Raw genomic sequence first — 17,507 nt, forward strand, 5'->3', positions numbered from 1 at the left:
GGATAAAATGAGAAGTGAGGTAAGGACATTGCTGGGACATTGCTGGATTGAGACACAATCTTTGGTGCTCACTGTAGTTGAAGAGTGAGTTAAGGATCCAAAGCCTTATTGTCTTGACAGAGGCCATCTGTTTAAATGTAGGAAGTTCCTTTTACCCATTCAAATGCTTCCTCTGTATCTAGGAACACATAAGGATTGATGTATCCGTGTTGCTGCAGTGTCGGACCACATTGTTATCTCCGAGCGGTGGCTTTGTCTGTGAACCTGGTTTGGTCTGTGTGGTTTAGCCAGAGATCACTGGATCCATCCTGGGAGTCAGGATTTTGTTCTCTATTTATAATCACAGTTAAGGAGGGATATAGGCTGTGTCATGCATTGTCGGCAGGCAGACAAAGGCTGCTTCAAGAGAACTGTTTAATCACAGAACCGGTTTGTTCTTCAGGATCTTGTTACATCCTGCCAATCTATAACAGTTCCAGTGTGTCCTATGGGATTTTGCCTGAATGAACAATGAATGTTCCCACAAAGGTCTGGTGCAAGCATGAAATCAGAAGCTTCCGAACCAGAAGGAGCTTGTGTACATGAATATTCAGGAAATACTAATGGCCTGAAATACAACATGGTTGAGAACATATTTAAGAATTTTTCAGATTACCACATAATCGTAAATTTTAAGAGCATGATTTTAAGCCTAGAATCATGCAAGATGTTGTGTCAAAGGGCTGAGATTGTTAAAAGCAGCAAATTCCAGTCACAAAGGCATGTTTTGCTCCCGTAGTACAATCTCTGTGCTTAAGGCACCATGGCTACTTTTATGTACTTGATACCATATTTCAATATTGGGCATAGAGATTACGCAAGGTCTACACCTTGGGACCCTTGTTTCTTGTTGTTATACATACAATTTCAGTGAGATATTTTGTATTATTAACATATACTCCTGCCACCTGATGGCGAGATTTCCATCTCTTCATCAGCAAGAGACAGTAATAATAATGAGGACACCCCAGCTATACCTTTCTGCAGGATTTCAGGCACAGCTGTTGTAACATTCTTGGTTAGCAGAAAGGCAGTAAAATGGCGTAGTAAATCATATCTGAGTATACTTTAGCAGAATTTTGCAGATAACTTCTTGTAAATCTTTTAAACAAACCATAAGTTTTCAGAACTTCATAAGATGAATAAAGCAGCAAATGCTTCATACTTCACATCATCTTTAGATGTTATGCTTAGGATTGATTATATATTTTGAAACTGAATCATGTCTTTTATTCAAGTCCTATGATTTGCACAAACAGATTTTGTATCTATGAAAGAAGCATCTCATCTCCATTTTGTGCTGAGACTGGCATTCACTATGGGTAAAATTACAAGTGCAAAACTGGGTCTTACCAATCTATGGCCCAATACATTGATAATAAGTTAATATTTAATTTGGTTTTGTCATGCTTCCTAAAGACATTTAATTTACTGTTTGAATTATTTTCTATAAACCATTTTTTCTTTCTCTTCAGACTTGCCATTATTTGAGGGAATGGTTAGGATTGATGGATATCTCACTGCCCTCTGCTAGGATCTTTCTATGGCCAGCTGAGTAGGAGGAGTTGAAAGTGATAAAGTTAGGAGATATGATTACTCATTGAAAGCTGTATCATTAGAGTGCATCAAAAATACGACTCTGAGTTGGCCAAAAATTCAAAATGTTATCTTGTGTACCAGTGATTGCCAGGGGAGATCTGTGTTTGTTTTTACATATTCTAAATATGCTTAACCACCAAAATAAATATTTCTGACACTGATGGAAGAAAAAAATGCTTGAAATAATGTGCCTAAATTTGGCCACTGTTCACCCACAAATATACAGTCAATTTAGTTTACGGTATATTTGGGAAGCGCTTTGAGACATCTTGAAGATATGAAAAGCGATATATCAAATGCAAGGATTATTATTATTACACTATGTTTAGCCTTGGAGACATTGGAATGGATTCAGAGAGAACAATAAAGTGATCCTTATTCACGATGAGCGTGATTCCATTTGAAGATGGAATACATGAGCTCAGCCTGTTTGATGATATTGTTTGGATCTAAGTAGCCGAAGCTCCAACTAATAAATCCAATTGCCACTGAAGTATTTTCTTTACCTCACCAGATACAAGTTAAAGATATTGTTTGGGTTTACTTTATCTTTCCCACAGAGTCATATGCCTCCATAGGGTGCCCTCTGAGACATCTCTTATCAAGGATGAAGAGCCCAAGTTTATTCATTGATTTACATAATGTCAGTGCCCTCAACTTCAAACCTGTTTGATGTTTCCCAGCAAATATTTAAATACAATACAATAGTAGGGCAAGAATGCTACCAAAACTGAATTTAAATGAAATTAAATTTAATGAAAATTGCGGGCTACGTGTACCAACTTCAAGTTTCTCATTGAAGTTTTGAATGTTTATACTCTCAGTCACATAGGGGAGTTCATACACTGAAAACTGATAAGAGATTTGGAGGGGGTGGGGTTAAAGAATTGATTATAACTGACCAATCTGAAGCAGAGCATGTTCAGATTGTGGGTATTTTTACCCACCTTTCTCAATCTTGAAGGTGCTGTCTTGTGCTGGGATTCAATCTACAAATAAACATTTTGCCCTCCAATTTTCACCCCTCATCTGGCCCTTTCTGGAGGATGTGGCACAATTCCGCAGCTGAGAAGTGTGCCCAAGTGGATATCATTCACATGTAAATCTGAGGGGAATTGGAAAATATAAGTCGTATGTATATAAGATGTGAAATGGGATACAAAAAGAGAACCCAGAACAATAACTTCAGATATATAACATGAGGTCACAGGTCAAGGATGTGAAGAATAGTTTTAGAACCAACCCTTTCTTCCACACATAGGTTATCAGCAGCTGGAGCAGGCTACCAGGAAAGGATGTTTGAAGCCAGAACACTTTTTTCATTTATGGGACAGTTTGAGACTATAACAGGAAGAAGGCACGGTGGTGTTCAGAAAGGATTAGATCAAATTGAGCCAACAGCTCTCTTCATCTGGCCCTCTCTTGTGGTTTGTGTTCAATATCAAAATGATTTACCCAATGAGACAAATATCCACTTGGCATGTGAAGGCAGATTATTCCTCCAAGAGATTAAATATGTCTGGTTGGGATGCTCATTAAGGTGACAAAATTGATTTCCATTTACTGTGGCAGATCACAGAGAAAAATAGATTGATTTGCAGAACTTTTATAAACACTTTAGTTTGATCTTCTCATTATGTTCTCTGTCCTTGTCAGTATTGACTGAAACTTGCAACTCACCATGGGAGATTTTGCAGTGAAGTTGTAAACCTATTTATATAGTAGCATTTTATGTAAATCTTTTCCTTTTCCATTTAAAGCCTTTCTTTTCGATCTTGCTTTTGGTCATCTTTGACCCCCTGCAATCATCTTCAAGGCAAACCCATCCCAGGTCAGACTTGCAGTCAGTTCTGTGAAGTGCTTTGAGATGTCCTCACAACATGAAAGGCATTATATAAATGTAAAATTGTTGTTGAGTATGAAAGTTTCTGATGTGTGCCAGCCAGACTGTATTCAATTTGTGCTTATAATGGAGCAGTTGTTTTATAAAGATACAGTACCAAACTAAGTACCTTTACAGAATTTTTCCCCCTCATTGAAGAGATACCTTTGTACTATTTTCTGAGAAATGTACCACTCATCAAGAGCTCAGTATTATGCCTGTCAATGTTGTCCTTCCAGAGATTTGTAAAGCTTTGACCATTATTTTCACGGAGTAAATGATCACGTAGGATGTTTTGACTGACTTGAACCAAATAAAAGTAGAATCCATTTTCCAAAATGAAAGCAGGATACTAGGCACATTTCAGAAACTGCATAATGCTGCAACGGTGAACATAAAATTGCAATTCTACAAAAACAATAAATTTACATTTATATAGTGCCTTTAACTTCGGGAGAACAACTCAAGGCACTTGACTAGAAAGAAGAGATCAAATGGGCTGAAGACAAGTAGCATGTTTACATCTACGTTATCTATGTCTCATCATTTTGAAGGTCTGAATCATGTACAATTGTTTGTATAATAGCTCACTACTTTAGAGAGTAGAATTCTAAACCTTGAGACACGCATATTCTAAATGTATTCTTACAAAGCTGAAATAATTTCTTTGGACTTGTAACTAAATGCCATTAGGGTTAATTTTGTTGAAGATCATAATAATACTATACCTTGCATTTGATATAGCGCCTTATCACGTCCCAAAGTGCTTCACAGAATGTACTGTAGCTCAGTCCTGTAGCTCAGTGGTTGGAGTCCTGTAGCTCAGTGGTTAGAGCACTCGCTTTGCAAGTGAGAGACCTGAGTTCAGTTCCAGGCAGAGGGCGAAACCTTGGGCAAGTTTCCTTACTCCACACACCTAATAATAATCCCTCCAAAGAAAACGAAACAATAATAAATTGTCACTTTCAATCTACGACTGTTTGTGGGACATTGCTGTGCGCAATTAGCTGCCGCGTTTGCCCACAAATATACAGTCAATTCACTTTACAATGTGTTCTGTGAAGCGCTTTGGGACGTCCTCCCGACGTGAAAAGCGCTATATCAAATGCAAGGATTATTATTATTATTACTATAAAGTGAATTGATTATATTTTGTGGGCGAAACATGGCAGTCAATTGCGCACAGCTGTGTCCCACAAACAGTCATGCATTGAAGTGACCAATTTATTATTATGACCAATTTATTATTATAGAGGATGTCTTTACATTGTCTAGAAACCCTCAATAAATGATTAGCAATTACATCCAAACCCGTTAGCTAATGAACTGTTTCATTTTGTACACTTCTCATAGTTTCTTGTTAGAGTATCCATTACAAGAACAACAAATTGCATTTATATAGCGCCTTTTACGTCACAAGGAAGTCCCAAGACACTGGTTATAGTCCATTTACCTACTTTAAACCCATCTGCCACTCCTTAGCTCATCTGCTTGATTTGTCCAGATCTTACTAAATGCTTCATATCCTCCTCCTATTATTGACCTGCTCACATAGTTTAGACATGGTCTTTAACAGGCAGTTAGATAAGGTTGTACTGTGGTATAGAATTTTAATGGGATTATGGCTGTGACGTAAATTTGGATGAAATTTTCCCCTATTGACATGGTTGTCGAAGCCAATACTTGAGTTATCTGAACAACTTTTTTCTTGGTCATACTCCACATCCCCCTCTCTATCCACCCCAGCATCCATGGGTGGGTTTTCAGCTACTTGGGACCCGCTCTCTGGAACACCATTCCCAGCCCCTTCCAACTTGTTCTCTACCAACTCTTTTTTAGGCTACGTCTCAAAACGTGCTTCTTTGACCACACTTTCAGTCATCTTTCCCTTCCTCACGCCAATCAGTTCCCACCCTAAACTCTAGTGCCCAGTCAAAATTATCAAGCACTTTGGGACATCCTCCCAACATGAAAGGCACTATTGTAAGTGTAAACTGTATTGTGTCATGTGGCGGGGTTCTTTGTTATGATCAAAAATCGTCCCAGAACAGTAAGTTGCTCGACTTCTGAAATTCAACTCTCCCTATAGTCACAGACATTGCTTTAATTTCCTTGCATGCTTTTGCCAAAGCAGTTGAGTACTGAACCTAAATAATTCTACAGATTTTATATTTCCTTTTCACTTTTACATTTGTTGGCCGGAGAAGAGTGTTGTTGCTCAAGCAGATCTTCCTGGTTCCTCCAATAACACGGCCAATTCACCACTAATCTCCAAACCAGAAGAGACAGCTAATTATTGTTTGAGGCAATTCATTTAGCCTTGGTTTATTTGTCGAAGAACGTTCTTCCACAGGATGTTTCTGCTGGAAATGGTGCCACTGATCTTGAGTATTAGGCACAGAATGGTGTACAAAGGTGATCCTGTCATTTCCCTAAAGATCTTAAGAAAACTTTGAACATTTATGTTACTTCAACTCCTTTTTATATTTATATATGTTTTCTTCACTGCCTCCACGGCCTATGTTGCGGTGACCAGAACTGTATGCGGTACCCAGAATAGTATATAGTTTGAATATGATGTCTGATGAGCAAAACTGATTTAGCAATATAGCCCAGGATCCTGTTGGCGTTGTTTATTGCTGCCTCACACTGTTCTGACGTAGTGAGCGACAAGTCAACTTCCCTTGCACATAGATCTTTCATCTTCCCCCTTGGCAAGAGTTTTCTATCAAGATAATATTAGAGATGTGTAAATGCCAGTTTCAAGACATTGAAATTTGGGTTTGTATTATTATCCTAACTAACTGTAAATATTAAAACTACAATTGAGGATAGCATGACAATAAGGACTGGGATGTATGAGAATCGTAAGGACAAGTAGCTGGCTAAAAACTTCACCAACTTCAGACAGTTGCAGTAATGATATTTGGGATGTCTTTGGCATACTTTGTAAATATGATCCAGTTGTTTACTGTTGACAACTATTGGCAGAACGTCACTGCTACAATCTATTTCTATTTTTATGGTGTATAACTAGTGTTGGAAGTCCGGTGGATGCTTTTGTGCAGCTCAATCTAGCACGTAAGTACATTTCAGGGCTCTAGGAACCCTCTCCTTCAATGATTCCGCAATCCCAGCTGACCACAAAACCTGCAAGATTGCACATGAGTCTGTATAATGTATTGCTGATACTTAATGTATAAATGTGTCTGCAACTGCTTCGGATAACAGGTGATAACCCCATTGCTTTGAAAAACAACTGGCAAAAATTAGGAGCAGCACCAATTAGAATCTCAGAGTTACAAAGTCAATGATCGCAATCAATCTTTTCAATCATATACTTATTACTGGATCATAATTCAGAGGCTTTGATATGAATAGATCTGGTCAAGAGCATACCAGTGGGGAATGGGCTGAAAAATTGAGTATAATGTGATACTACTAAATAGAATTGATTAATTACTGTTATAAAACTCAGCATGAAACTTTACAGCAGGATTCACTCTGGACTGAAGGTAGATCATCTTATTGTAAATACAAGTTGAACTATTTATCATTTGATATTTAAAATAATATCGATCATAAACCTTTTAATTTGCAATATTTCTTAATGGAATCCCATCAATAAAAATCCTGTTGACCCGAGGGAACTCTGGAAGTAGATTGTTTTGATTTAGTAGATCAGAGAGATTTATTTTGATTAACAGAAGAAGTCCACTTTGTGTGACTCGCAAAGAATTCTATTAAGTGCAAATTCCACTCCATACTCCAGTGATGTGCACTTGACCACATCTATTCATGTCAGACTGGCACGAATTCTGAGGCTTTGCGGACTATCCATTGGTGTTGCTCTTGGTAATTATTATTGGATTACATCCACTTCATTCATGAAACTCAAATTTGTTGTTGCTTGAATAAAGAATAAATGAAGATAGCAATAGAAACCAGCATGGATAATCTTTTAAGAAACAGCTTGATGCTGCATTGGGAGGATGGCAGGATTGGTATCCTGAAAGGATGAGATAAAATGGGCAGAAGGGCCATCCTCATCCAAATAGTTCTAAGGATTCATACAATACTGAGTAGGTTTTGTTCAAACATCAATAGAATTGTGCTCATGAAAGGGTTAATCTTTGCCAGCTGCTTAAAAGTGCCCTCTATTTCACAGAGGATTACTTGGTCCACAATAAGTGTATTGTACCAGTGGCATGACTGCTTCTTACCACGTGCAGTATTTTACCCAGAACATAAATCACTAAGTATATCTCGGAGACATGTCAGTACAAGGCTCTCTTGTCCCAATTGTCTGCCTGTCTTACACAGTGTGACATTTGGCATGCACTTCCAGGTGGTATTGAACACAACAGTGTGATATTCCATCCACTACAGTGTTTCCATCTTAAAGGAGAAAATATGCAATCTCTTTACAAGTTGCAACTGAAGTAAAAAAAATTGTGCAAAACCAAGACCCCAATAAAATCTAAAATTTATGTCAAACCAAACAAAATTACAAACCAAACAAAATAGCTCTAATTTTAAAAAAGCAACTTAACGCTGTCTTTTATTTATTTTATTGGACTTTTTAAAAAAACTTATTCCTCTCCTGTTCCTCCCCTTGTTTACTGAGCACCATTCCGATGGTTAGAGATGAGGTGGAACCTGTTTCCAGACCTCTGACTTTACTTCTTTTGAGTCATCCTCAAGAGGTATGCAGGAGCAGCCAAGGCTGTCTGACTGATTGTTTCCCCCTTAGAGGGAACTGCTGAGAATCAGCTCTGCCATGTAGGAGATAACTATCCATTGGTAAATGATTTTTTCTTTAGCAGATTTGAAGTCTGCAAAAGGGCATCAGGAGATTCATGCTTAAAATAATCCACTGGTTTGTGCAAATCTGATCACTTTCTATAACAAAAAATGTACAGGGCATTGGGATTGTAATTTAATATTATCCACCATGTTGAATCAAAATTTGTAGCTATGTTTTTTTTAAGGGAATTGGATAAATACTTGAGGGAAACTTGGTGGTAGCAGCGGGGTGCACAGTTTACCTTGTCTTAAGAGGTGGACTGAAGACAAGAATCTGCAAAGGCAGCTGCATTACTCCAAGAGTGAGATTCCCTTCGCCCTCAGCAATTGGAAGCCAAAGCCAGCATAAATCATCCTGCTCCAAACTAAATATGATCTCATTCACGTGTGCAGTATAAACACTTTTAGTGCAACCTGCTGTCTCCTACTTGCCCTCCATTATCAGTCAAGTAAGTTTATTGTGTTAATACTATCTCTAAGCTTGTTCTCTCTTGTCTGAATAGCCCTAATGATCTACTATCATGCTATCATGGAGAGCAAAAATAAATCATCAAGCATAGACATGTGTGCTTGTGTGCATGTTTAAGTTAGCATAGCAGTGCAACCAAAGGCATTGTAATAAGGACAGCTGGCTTCCACATTTAATCGTTGGCTGTTGACAAGTCCAGGGAAATCCTTATATCCCTGGGCCAAGCAATTTTGTAAGTTTCAGCAAATGCTCTGTGACTAAATAGCAGTAATAAAATTATTCAAATGACCGTCTTTGCATTATTACTGTAATATTGATCTTAAACAAATGTTAATAAAAATGAGAGACATTTCCACAGGCATCTGAACACTTTCTCTTCCCCACGTCTGAACCATGCCTTCCCAAACATCAATTTCACCCCACACAAGGGGAAGATTGAGAGCATTCATTGTGCAGGACATTAGGACGCCAATACCAAGAGACGTTCACAGATATTTAAAATAACCAGCGGCCCTCAGCATATTTAATATTCTTTCCAAACTGTTAAATGTGTTCTGCAATGCTCATTCTCTTTAAATAAGATTCATCAACAATTTTAGACTGGGCTGGATCTATATATTTCACTGTTTCTTCTTCACCAGTGTAATTCACTTTTTGCCACTGTTGCGATAAGATAAGTTTGTGGAGATAGCTGTGTTGAATGTCAAAATCTCATTGATGAACTGACTATCATGTGAACCATTGTATTGTGGAGAGTATAAATGTTTAATTGCATTTGTAGATACTTTTTTTTAAATCATCTTGTTTTACAACATAATATGCCATTCTAGATCAAAGTAATTTGAACTGCAAAAAATTATTCAGATTATTTTTTTTTAAATGGTTATTTAAAATGTAAATGCAGTACATGTGCAAGTGAACATTATTTGATCCACATCATAGAAACCAGGGATGGGATATTAATATTTAATCACATTCATTTCTTTTTAAAATAATCATATTTGGCAAAGTCAGTGAAAGGATGCTCAAAATACCTTGTCTCTGTTGCCTTGCACCATAATGTATCTTTTCACTAGAGATCAATGACCTTTTGAAATGAGAATAACTTTATTTCCCTGACAATACAAAAGGTTCTTTGTCCCAGTTGTTTTTCTTCTTTTTTTTCTCCTATTCTATCTGGGCTATACACTGAGCTCTCAAGGACAGGCAGACTTATTCCCAGTTTTCAACAATGCTATTCCCAGCAGAACATCAAAAATGTGCAAGGGCAGCAGGGATGATTCTCTATTTGATTTTCTCCACACCACAAGTCTGAAGTCAGACCTTCTCCATTATACTGCTCCTAAGACCCCATATTACTTTTAAGGGGCAGCGCAGATAGAGGTGCACCTTACAGCCTGGGAGCTTACTGGTCCAGGCCGAGTCTGCTGGTGACGCTTCAGGGGGAAGCTACATTGATCTTCCTTGTGTGAGGGGGGGTAAAAGCCAGCTGTGTTCCTACTTCTTGCCCCTCTTCAATGCCCTCTACTGGTTGTCCACTTGTGTGGCAGCAAAATGGAGAGAGGTCAGGCTTGGTTATGAAGCCCTCTGGAGTGAATTGACCTTCTGACACTCACTGCCAAGACTTGCACATTAGCAGTCAGAATCCTTGTATTTGGTATAAAATATCAAAGCACTTCACAGGATTTTATTTACTGTGAAGTGGAGTGACTGTGTATTTGTTGATGAACAAAGTCCATTTGCATTCAACCTTGTCTGACAACCAGCCATAAAGTGAATGGCCAATTTTATTTGGAGGATTGTTGGCCAGGAGGCGGGGAGAAACTCTTGTTCCCTTTTCGAGTAGTGCAATGGAACTGTTAAGGTCAACCTGGACAAGCAGACGGTCATCTCACCCGAAAGACGCCTCCTCAGACAATGCAATCCCCCCCACCTCCCAGCACAGTATTGGAGTGTCATCTAGATTATGTGGGTTCAAGTCTTGACACAGGGCCCTAACCCACGACCTTCTGATTCAGAGGGAGAGTGCTACAAGTTGAGTCAGGGCTGACACCTCCCTGTCCATTAACAGTGGCCACTTGGGCAGGGTGTCAGAGGGTATTACGGTGCCTTCACCCCTATATGAAGAGGTTGGAGACTATGGGCACAGAGGCATAATAGAAGAGAAATTGGACACGCACTTTTTCTAAAAAAAAGCCTTGCTAGTATTTTTGTGGTGAATATTGTGGATCTGTTTAGTTGATCATCATTACAAAAGCAGCCAATTGTAACTCTTTGAAATCAATGATACATTTATCTTTAAATGAATTATTCCCATCTCTTATGTGACAGGGATTCAATTTTTGTATTCAGTTTTTGTGTATGTATTTATACCTCACATAGATTGAATCTGAAGGTGTATTGGCCAAGGTGGGGGTCGGGGGGGGTTGGGAAATGGAACCGCAATGATCATTTTTTCAAAGAACGAGCACCAATACGATGGGCCAAATGATGTTCTTCTGTGCTCTAAATTTCCATAGTCCTTGCCAACAACAACTGCATTTTCAGGAAGGTGGAGGATGCTTGCATATTCAGCATGGTCCGTCGAAAAAAATTATCTCAGGAGGACCTTGAACTGAGTGAGCAGACTGCCATTTGGTTACAGCACTGCCAGGACAGATGGCGATGCAGGGAGCTAGTGGAGGGTCCCGCTGGACGGCTGACAACTGCTACCTCCCAAACACACAGAGAGGAGTGGGGGAGATGATCTCAACAGCATGCAGGACAAAAGACACATTTGACACAGTAAATAGAACTGCAGAGAACGTGGATGTTTCCAGTGATAACATCCCTAGGCTAAACACCAGGATATGTCCCATATTCTGTCAGTGAGTGTCTAAGGCCCCCACTTTTTTCCCAAATCTGGCCGTGCACCTGCATGGAAATACCAAGTTAAAGATTACTGTATTGGTGATGTTTTATGGTGAAGGTTGGAGAACTGAATGTTATTGTAAAAAGAACATCACAATATGTATTTGTTTCTTTTTAGTGATCCAGTGTTGGTGTTTCCTTGTGCAGACTGCCACGTCATATGTCTAGATTGTTTTCGTTTATACTGTATGACACGACTGAATGATCGCCAGTTTATTCACGATCCACAGCTTGGATATACTCTGCCCTGCGTGGGTAAGTATCAAAACAAATATGAGCTTGTTATTTCGCTTGTGACCTGAAGACATCACCTTTCTTAAGCCTGGAAAATGTCACGTAACTGCTTTAACTGTTACAGATCAGTGTTCGAGAGAAGCTGTCCAGGGTAGATGGAAAACAGCATTGTCACTATTGTAATAAAATATGAAAATGATTTTGTCCAAAGGGTTGTTCAAGACCCCAAGTGCCACTAAGTTGTGGCTAATGTTCAATAAATATTTGTTCCCTTTAAGGAGGAAGCCAGACTATCATTGACAATTTCATATTCCGCTGTTTAATACCAGCTGATCAAGGGGAGGTGAAATTTAATGAACAGGCGGTGATTAGTGTAGCCGTCAAAGAGCTTAACTGTACTTTGTTTTAGTGGACCAATAAGAGCCAATAACTTTCATAATTTATAGAACTGGATGTGCAATTTGCTCCTTTGGGCACTTGATAATGGAGACAGATGTGTTCCCTGTTAATTGGGACACCCAGCCACATGTCAAAACTCATTAGAGAGGCACTGGACACGGGGACACATATGCAACCTATTACAGTACTGGGTTATTTTAAAGTTCATAAGGGGATTATTGTCTGATGTTTAATTTATCAAGTGGAATAGATCTGATAACTCAAGCACCAGACTGCAGTAAATTAGCTCACTGTACCTCTAGCTTGAATGGAACCTAGCCCACCTGCAATATATTAAACCACTAAATAATTGTTTTTTATCACTTTACTTTCTACTTTTCCTGGTTATTATTAATATAGTACAGTACATACTGTAGTGTAATGATAACCTGTATTATGAAGATGTATGGAATATCAATTCCCCTCATTCTGCTGCTCAGAATAATTTTGATCTAGGATTATGCATGTTATTTCAGCTTCTACTACAGTACAGGGTGGTTGGATAGTCAGTGCCAAAATAAAAACTGATTTCCTGTTTTTCATTTACCCATCACAGCAATTCAAATGATTTCCTTTCCCTCAAAAGCACCCCCATCATATGGTTCTCACTTGTGTAGCATTTCTATTATAAAATTACTAACTATTGACTCCTAATATTTCTATGCTGTAGAATGGGATGCTTGTTATTCTGCATGCATTGCTCGATTCTCAAGGCTAATATAGCAATATAATGAGGGCAAGTAAGTCTATCATTTGCACTTTGTTTGATTAAGAAAGCAATGGTGGTTCATTAAGATGTACACATGTTGTTTTTCTGTGGGAATGAACATGTTAATAAATAGAGTAAGCAAGAAGTATGAGCAGTTAATACTTTGACAGAGTAATGGTTATGTGAAGCACACATATGTTAAGAGCTAGCTCTTCAGCGATTTTTAGTCTTGAAAGAGTCTTCTCAAAGGGGGTTTAATAGAGCTGTATAGGATGCTAAATAGGATTCACGAAGTAAACCCAGAACAAACTTTTCAGATATACCAAGGCAGAAAAGGAGAAGACATAAGTGCAGGGTTGTGAAACATAACTTGAGTATAGAAACCAGGTAGTATTTCTTTACATGAAGAGGCTCAAAAACTGGAACAGCTGGTACGAGTAATAGTAAAAAAAGGCCAGAATGCCGGGCTTATTTAAGAAATGGCTTGGTGCTGTGACAGGAAGACAGGAGAATCGATATTCTGTAAGGATGAAATCAAATGGCACAAGGTACTTTCTTCATCCATACCTCTATCTGTGTCCAGGGCTCCCTCTGCCTCCTCGCCCTCTTGGATCTCTCTGCCGCGTTCGGCACAGCCAACTATGCTATCCTCTACCGCCTCTCCTCCCTCATCCACCTTAGTGGGACCGCACTCGCATGATTCGAGTCCTACTTAACCAACCGCCTCCACTTCATCTCTTGCCCCTTTCCGGTCACGTGTGGGGTCCTCCAGGGCTCCATCCTTGGACCTTCTTTTTCTCATCTATGTGCTCCCTCTGGGCAATGTCATTCGCAGACACGGGGTAAACTTCCACATGTATGCGGATGATACACAAATCTACTTTGCCTCCTCCAACATCGACTCCAGGTCCACCAATGTTCTATCAGCTTGTCAGGCAGACATCAGGCCCTGGATGAGTGCAAATGTCCAGCAGCTGAATGTAGACAAGACGGAACCCATACTCTTTGGCTCCTGTCAACGTCTTCACTCCTGTATATCTGAACTCCTCAACCTCCCTGGGCTCTCCCTCAGACTCATGAACTAGTGTCTAATCTATGCGTCCAGTTCGACCCCCAGATGTCCTTCCTCCCCCACGTGTGGAGGAAGGCGGTCCTTGAGCAGGACCGACTTCCTCCACCTCCGCCACATTGCTCGCCTTCGACTGTACCTTTCCCCAAATGCAGCCAAAATCTTTGTGCATGCGTTTGTCACCTCCCGCCTGGATTACTCAAATGCACTCCTCGTCGGTCTCCCGAGCTCCACTATTCAAAAACTCCAGTTCATTCAGAACTCTGCTGCCCGCATACTGACCTGGACCAAACTCTGTACCCCCATCTCATTAGTTCTGTCCAGTCTTCACTGGCTCCCCATCACTGAACAGATCGACTTCAAGATCCTCACTCTCGTATTCAAATCCATTCACTCCCTGGCATCTCCCTACCTCTCCGACCTCCTCACTCCCCAGTCCACCACTCAGGGCTTCTGCTCAACTGGCACCGGCCTCCTGCTTGTCTTTCGCACCCTCCACTCCAGCAATGGATGTCACACTTTCAGCCACAATGCCTCAAAACTGGAACATTCTCCCTCAATCCCTCCGCTTTGCCCCCCATCTCCCCTTTTCCAAATGCCACCTGAAAACCTTCCTTTTCGACCATGCTTACAGTCACCTCCCACCCTCCCCCCCGGCTCGGAGTCAGGCTCCACCACTGTTAAGCGCTCTGAGACCCTATCCTGCGTGGAGGGCGCCATAAGTGCTAGTTGTTGTATACCTTTCTTGTGATGATCATCTGACCTTTAAGAAGTAATTATTGGTGAGGGATACAAATTGGTAGTAGATGCACAGAGTTCCAATTTTAATGATAAAGGTTCTTTTCTTCCATCGTTGATTTTTAATTGGAGTGAAACCAATGGAACCGCATACGTGACTATATACAATAAAGACAGAAGGTTAAGCAGTTGTATTCATGCTGAAAGCATGTTCAAAAGTATCATAGACATTATTGTAGCTTCTATTATTTGTAAAAAAAATTTTTTAGCAGTGACCACATTTCTTTCATGAATAAATGTGAAGAGAAAATACATGAACATTCCCCATTCCAATACTAAAGTAAATCAAAAATGGAGAGATATGGCTAAATGGTAAAGGTGTATTATTTTTCACAGGAACTAAACTTAGCAATCTCTGTAAATTGTACAAGATCCCTTTATTGAGCCAAGTGCAGGGAAGAAGCGGAACTTCACAAATCTGGTATCCCAGGATAGTGATACTTCAGTTACAAAACAAGAAATGTTATGCATGGTTCGAGTCCTACTTAACCAACCGCCTCTATTTCATCTCAGCAAATGATTTCTCCTCCTGGCCCCGGCCCGGTCGTGTATGCGTTTGTCACCTCCCGCTTGGATTACTCCAATGCACTTCTCACCGCTCTCCCTGGCTCCACCATTCACGAGATCCAGCTCATTCAAAACTCTGCTGCCCGCATACTGACCCGGACTAAACTCCGTACCCACATCTCACCAGTTCTGGCCAGGCTCCACTGGCTCCCCATCACCAAACAGATCGACTTCAAGATCCTCACACTCGTGTTCAAATCCATTCACACCCAGGCACCTCCTGAACTCTCTGACCTCCTCACTCCCCAATCCGCCACCCGGCACCTCCGTTCAACTGGCATCAGCCTCCTGCTTGTCTAAAAGCAAGAAATTATATGGTTGGGAAACATTTATTACCTTATGACTCACAACAAAACAACAACAAAATTACATTTATAAAGCACCTCTCACGTCGGGAGGACATCCCAAGGTGCTAAAAGTTGCTGAAAAGATGTCCCTAAGCATCTGCACTTCAAAGATGAAATTGAAAATTGGAGAAATTCCCTCCAACTAGCAAGGTATCTTACTTTCGCAAGATTCCTGAGGTTGTGTTAGACATTAGACTCCCACATCTTACTTTATTTCTGGAAAATATTTTCATAAGAGAATTGAGAAGATTTTTTCCTGGATAAACATCAGCCAATCTCCCATCCTAAAGTCTTCTGATGGAAAGCTGATATGTCTGTAATAATGTAGCAGCATGGAAGATCCTCTTGGTCAATTATAAGGTGCTTATTTCCCCCACTTTGTGGTAGACAATAGCACTGAAAGAATATGTATGAAAAGTGTGATTCTACATTCAAACAGCAACAGACTTAAATTATGACTTGGATATACATGGGTTTGAAGCAACTTCCCATTCAGACATGTCGTCCTCCAATACTGTGATGTAGCTCAATTTCCATCAATGTGACTGCTGGAGTTAATTGAATGCAGTGGCTATTTATTCTGTCGCTAAAAGAATACCCATAGTTATTAAATTTAGGCTAAATTTTCTACTGTACTATTTTAGGATTGGAGCGTGATTTATTCTACCCCAATGCCTTTTTGAATCCACTCAGGAGATGACCTGGCAGTAAGTTTTAAAGTCTGCATTACTTTGTGAAATAAAAATAACTTATTTTAATAGATTAAGTACTTATACAACAACATTTCATATGGGGAAATGTATAGTTGCCAGGAATTAGCACATTATGGTAGTTGTTAATGGGATTTTGGAGACTCATTGTGATGGTAAAGTAAGTAATGAAGTAATATAGTGTTAAGGTAATACATGCTGTGGCTATAAAATAACACTTATTGAGATAAACTGGACTGAACCATCTGAATTACTTTATTTGTACTTTGGAAGCTTCTTAATCCTCAGTGATAATCACTCCAATATCTCCAATTTCATTGTTTTTTATATTAACAAAACTCTTCCAAATGGAATCCGAAGTCCAACATACATGTTGATTCATGATATTTTATTTCTACTACAAATTTCTGGTTTTGTCTACAGTTTTACAATAAAATACAGCCACTGGAAAGTTTTGTTCATTAGGAAAATAAACCTAAAGATGTGATACATTATTGAAAAGAAACTACACTTAATGCTTTCCTTAATTAATACCTATTCCGACTCTTACCTTAAAATATTCTGCATGTACACTATGTATCCACTAGAAAGAGGAGGTAGGAAATACCAAGTAAGACTGCGCCAAGAGGTCTAGACAAGGTACATTATTGGTTTGACATTTCTATGACTGAAAAACGACCCTGTTTTGGCAAACTCCTGCAAGTTATAATACACGATGACAGTACAAGATTCCTGAAATATTCTGAAATGAACCTAGCTCTCAGCCAGTTGTGATTTACTGTTAGTGCATGTGTATAACTTTATATTTGACCCAAGGCAATGTATTTTCTTGCACGGAAGAAACATTGTACGCTGTAATCAACAGACTGTGATATATGGCATCTTCTGTTTGAGTTTGAAGCTTCTGTGGTTCTAAAAAGCGCACAGATT

At 39.5% G+C, this 17,507-nt stretch overlaps 1 protein-coding gene across 2 annotated transcripts in view; it reads left to right on the top strand.

The window, feature by feature from the left end:
• prkn (parkin RBR E3 ubiquitin protein ligase) overlaps positions 1-17,507 on the top strand; it is a 423,212-nt gene that overhangs the window by 237,171 nt on the left and 168,534 nt on the right. For both annotated transcript variants that reach the window (XM_007889436.2, XM_042332972.1), the window contains exon 7: positions 11,824-11,960. In XM_007889436.2, the coding sequence (XP_007887627.1) occupies positions 11,824-11,960 (137 nt within the window). The remainder of the gene's footprint in view (positions 1-11,823; positions 11,961-17,507) is intronic.

This window comes from Callorhinchus milii, unplaced genomic scaffold (assembly GCF_018977255.1).
Source record: "Callorhinchus milii isolate IMCB2004 unplaced genomic scaffold, IMCB_Cmil_1.0 Scaffold3, whole genome shotgun sequence".
NCBI lineage: Eukaryota > Metazoa > Chordata > Chondrichthyes > Chimaeriformes > Callorhinchidae > Callorhinchus > Callorhinchus milii.